At 40.8% G+C, this 4,271-nt stretch overlaps 1 protein-coding gene across 1 annotated transcript; it reads right to left on the bottom strand.

Annotated features, from left to right (window-relative positions):
* Positions 1 to 204: 204 nt before the first annotated feature.
* Positions 205 to 4,271, bottom strand: LOC135120973 (uncharacterized). The gene is made up of 20 exons (XM_064045291.1): positions 4,185 to 4,271; positions 3,907 to 3,949; positions 3,782 to 3,853; positions 3,541 to 3,717; positions 3,377 to 3,488; positions 2,972 to 3,326; positions 2,863 to 2,916; positions 2,711 to 2,810; positions 2,557 to 2,663; positions 2,384 to 2,505; positions 2,207 to 2,326; positions 2,087 to 2,153; positions 1,986 to 2,027; positions 1,842 to 1,932; positions 1,357 to 1,782; positions 1,192 to 1,304; positions 982 to 1,124; positions 669 to 913; positions 507 to 610; positions 205 to 452 (listed from the first exon to the last, which is right to left on the bottom strand). The coding sequence occupies exons 1-20, from the start codon at positions 4,242 to 4,244 to the stop codon at positions 234 to 236; spliced, it is 2,772 nt and encodes a 923-aa protein (XP_063901361.1). The 5' UTR covers positions 4,245 to 4,271; the 3' UTR covers positions 205 to 233.

The following is a 4,271-nucleotide window of genomic DNA, read 5'->3' as shown; positions in this document are numbered from 1 at the left end:
CATATTTTTCTAAAAGAAAAAAAAAAATACTATAAATTTCACTGCACGCCTTAACTAATAAAGTTATTATCCAAGGCTGCTACTAAGCATTAAAGGAATTATTCCAGCAAGCTAAACATGCTTAAATTTTCTTTCATAAACACTAACAAAAAAAGTTGAGTAAACTTTAATTTTCTTTTTGTTCATTAGTGCCACAGTGACATGTTGAAATTATTAATTTAATACTTTAGCTTCTATTTCTTCGCATTAGAATTATTATTCAAAGAAAAAAAGTCTCCTTTTTTCGAAGAACTTTTCAGCTTCTGATAATCTTTGTTCTCTGTACTTTCCACCGTGGGAGATTGGAAGCCAAAGTACTTCTTTGACTTATCACCTCCCATGCCATATTGAATATTCCATTCTCTCAGTTTAGTGATAGAGAAAGAGTGTTCGCTGATGCTACTCTTTGAGGTCTAGAGGGGGGGAAAAGGTAAAGTATTGATTATAAAATAAAAACAAAAAAATACCGCTCTCGCTTTAACAAAGTTATCGAAGGTGATAACTGGTGCTTCCGGAGGATTCAGTTGCTTCTCAAGGCTCAAAAACTCCTTAACAGAAAGCATGGCAGCCGCTGGGGTAAAAAAGAAATGTTCGTTAAGCCAGCAAGCGGGGAGCCAAGCGAGCCTTACAGAGGCACATATTCTTCAGATCACTTCCGGTGAATCCGTGAGTCATTTCTGCAAGCCTTTCTATGCTGACCGTTTCGCACAATATTTCGTCCCGCAAAAGCACGTTTAAGATCTGGATTCTTGCTTCAAGATTGGGAACATCAACCAATAGACGCCGGGGAAGTCGTCTCAGTACGGCATCATCAAGATCGTAGGGTCGATTTGTGGCGCCTACTACTATGACTCTAGAGTCACCAGTTGTTATCCTATTCAGTTATTTTTATATATAACAATATTGTATAACAATAATGATAATAATAATATGTGAAGGTACCCGTCCCACTCGGACATCAACTCGTTCAGCACATCACGCTTTATCGGGTTTCTCTCGTCGGATGTCCGCCTAGAAAAGATGCTGTCGACCTCATCCATGAAGATAATACACGGCGCGTATTTATGCGCGAGAGAAAAAACAGCCTAAAATAGAACACCCGAAGCACCGCGTAGGACCGCGAAGAGTCTGAATAGAAATCAGTGAATCAACCTTCGCGTTCTTTTCACTTTCCCCAATGAACATGTTCAGTAAGTTCGAAAGCTTTATGTAAAGAAAATGGCAGCCAGATTCAGCTGCCAGCGCCTTGGCCAGCAGTGTTTTTCCTGCACGCGATATCAATAACCTGGCATAGATTAACAAGGAGGGCGAGCCAACCGGTCCCGGGAGGGCCGAAAAGGAGAATCCCACTGATGGACTTTGCAAGGAGGCCTCTCTTAAAAAGCTCCTGGCGCTGAATCGGCAGAGTCACAAGCTCATAGAGCATCTCCTTAAGAGAGTCGTGGCTGCCAATGTCAGAATACTTGATGCCGACGGCGCCTGGAGAGTAGAGATTGGGCACCAAGGCAGTCTCATAAGTGTTGAGCTCGGCAGGAGGGGAAAACGCATTGTGGGCGGTTCTGGGAAAGGCCTTTTCTAAAGGAAACGAGGAGGCGCCGTCACGGAGCTGTGCAGCACTAAGAGAGCTTGGTTTTTCCGGACTGCAGGCTTCCGCGTTGAGCTGCGAATAGTAGAGATCAACTGCTTTCTGCAAGCTCGCGGGAGAAAGTGTCAACGGCTTGGAGGAGTTCACATCGTCCTGCGCTGTTGATTTTCCTGAATATCGAGTTGTATGATATAATAATACAAAAAATTGTACGTACTGCTCTTCTCGATGAGCTCCAAAGTAGTCCCCCAACCGATAATTTTTTCAGCATCTGCCAAACTCAGAATGATTTTTTGAACTTTATCGACCTTTTGACTCCGTAAAATGAGTAAAATATTGGCGGGAAGGCTAGGATAGGTACCGTCCAATAGTTCTGAGAGGCGACAGACATACTCCGCAGGACCTGGGAGTCCCAGATACAATTATACGCTGGTGGGATGGTTTAAGCATGATGCTGCGTACCTTTGCGAACTGAAAGTGGTTATGCCGCAAAGCAAGTAAAAAGCGATCATTCAAAAGTATCTTCGTCCTAAAATAATAAAATTGAAAGGAAGCAGGGAAAACCCTTTCCACTACTAAAACCAAGCGTCCTTCGCAGATGGGACTTTGGGGTCTTCAATGGCCAAAGTGACCCACGGGACACCAAAAGCAAAGGTTCGCAGCTCCAGCATGCGTGGCTCTACCGGTTTGCTATTCGCTGGCCTGCGGCATACATTCTCAGTACTACTCGGCTCTGCAAGAAATGACACAAAAAGCCACCTGGGAAAACCGCCCTCGTCCTCTGCCTCTTCTTCGCTCAAATGGCGGCTTCTAAAGATTTCGCTGCTACCGACCAGCGCTAAAGGGGTTGTCTCGCGTATTTTAGAGATTTTCATTAGCAACTACAACGAAGGGGAGTTCATTTAATACTCACAAGACGATTATAATAAAACCTTGCTGACGTTCAGAGTCGTATGAAAGTTGCGCACAAATACCACTAGCGGTTGCCCTTCGTTCTCATTTCCAGTAGCAACTTCTAGGATTTTGGTTATCCACTCGTCTTTATTACAATATTAAAGTTAAGTAGTCGAAGCAGTATAAAGTTACATGTGCTATCGACTTGAGGGGAATAAATACTTTTCGCTCCATTTAACTTTTGAATTATATTAAAGAGATCGGGCAACCGATCCACTTGAACAATAGGAAACTATAAAATATTGTGTAAAATTCTGAAGAAAAAGAAAACTTTATGCGGGTACTGCATTGACTGTGACGTTTTTATGCTTTCGAGTTCTTCTTTCGTATATGTGAGGCTACAAAAAGCAGGTGTTTAAAAAACTGACGAACAAGAAGCACATCATAAGCAACCGGACGAGGTTTTCCTTCTTTACTTTTAGGGAAAAGAGGCTCTTCTTTGCTCTCGCTCTTCAAATGCAGGTCGCCGATGGCTTTTGCCGGGTCCACATGCACGGCTTCGAGCCCCTCAGTGGAAACAGGGACAGGAAAGGGTAAGGCGACGGCTGCTGCAGCTGGGATGTTTGCTCCTGATATAGGTGGAAGGAGCGGAAGAGAGCAGGTGGGCTGCGGCAGGGATGCCGACGGAGGCGGTAAAGTCGAGGGAGGCGGTAAATCTGGTGACCCCAAAGAAACAGATGGATCTTTTTTCTGCTTTTCCAGCGCCTTTCTGTGGGCCCCTTCCCACTTATCCCAGTCGTACATGTCCCTAAAAAATTAAAATTAAAATATAAAGTGAATAAAATCAGCAAGCACTACCAAGAGTCAATGGCCAGAAAGTTAGCGTTAGCAAAGACAGCCAAAGCTTTAACTAGTGATTCTTCAAGAAACAAGGTGGGAAGGCTGGCTTTACTTTCAAAAGATATAACCCCTAGCAAATAATAACAACAAGCAAAAAAGGTATGTACTTATAAAAACAGTACCGTTGAAGGATGTGGACTTCGGAAGTTTGTAAAGATCAGTACTCAAAAAAGAAATAGTAGATAACTTAAGTTGATCGAATAACAGTTTATCCACAGGATAAGGAAATTTGTCAAAAGCATATTTTAAGAGAGACTGAGGCGTCTTGACTCGAGATTTAATATTAACAACTTTTTCCTCTTAAATAGTTAAAAAGATAAAATAATAATCTGAAAGAAATAAACAAAGAGCATGTGTAGATACCATAACTCCGGCAACTCAATGCATTGTAGGGCTCCTTGACTAAAGAGATGACTTCCGCATCGTGAAGATCAACTATTTGGTTAACAGTATATATCGGGTAAATAAAGAAATCGCGTTAAACTTACAAGGACTGCCTGCACCGGACTTAGAAGAAAGAAAACCTTTAACCTTCAAAGAAAATATATGTATTAATATAATAGCAGGTAATATGAAATTAAACTTATAAGGTATATGTTAAAAAATAAAATTAATTATAGTTTATTTAGTTTCAAGTATAAAAATATTAAAACGTTTACACAAAAAAATATAATAATTATAGTCTTTATACAGAGTTTTTATTTTTGATAAAAAGTATCTGCAAAGTACAGTGATAATAAACATTTAGTATGTACTTGAAACTTACTAAAACAGCTTGGGTCGGCTTTATACTAAATTTTTTGTATTTTTTAATAACTAGAAGCATAATAGTAATAACACTTCAATAGTGTAA

Source organism: Zophobas morio, unplaced genomic scaffold, assembly GCF_036711695.1.
Source record: "Zophobas morio isolate AGI-343-1 ecotype UQ-CSIRO unplaced genomic scaffold, CSIRO_AGI_Zmor_V1 ptg000465l, whole genome shotgun sequence".
Lineage (NCBI taxonomy): Eukaryota > Metazoa > Arthropoda > Insecta > Coleoptera > Tenebrionidae > Zophobas > Zophobas morio.
This window is presented reverse-complemented; position numbering and strand designations above follow the sequence as displayed.

What these genes read in the sequence shown, in the direction of transcription:
- LOC135120973 (XM_064045291.1), bottom strand. Translation starts at nt 4,244, where the DNA reads ATGCTTCTAGTTATTAAAAAATACAAAAAATTTAGTATAAAGCCGACC. An exon ending in AGCCGACCCAAGCTGTTTTA is followed by an intron (nt 3,950 to 4,184) that starts GTAAGTTTCAAG and finishes TTTTCTTTGAAG; the next exon opens with GTTAAAGGTTTTCTTTCTTC. An exon ending in GAAGTCCACATCCTTCAACG is followed by an intron (nt 3,489 to 3,540) that starts GTACTGTTTTTA and finishes ATTATTTGCTAG; the next exon opens with GGGTTATATCTTTTGAAAGT.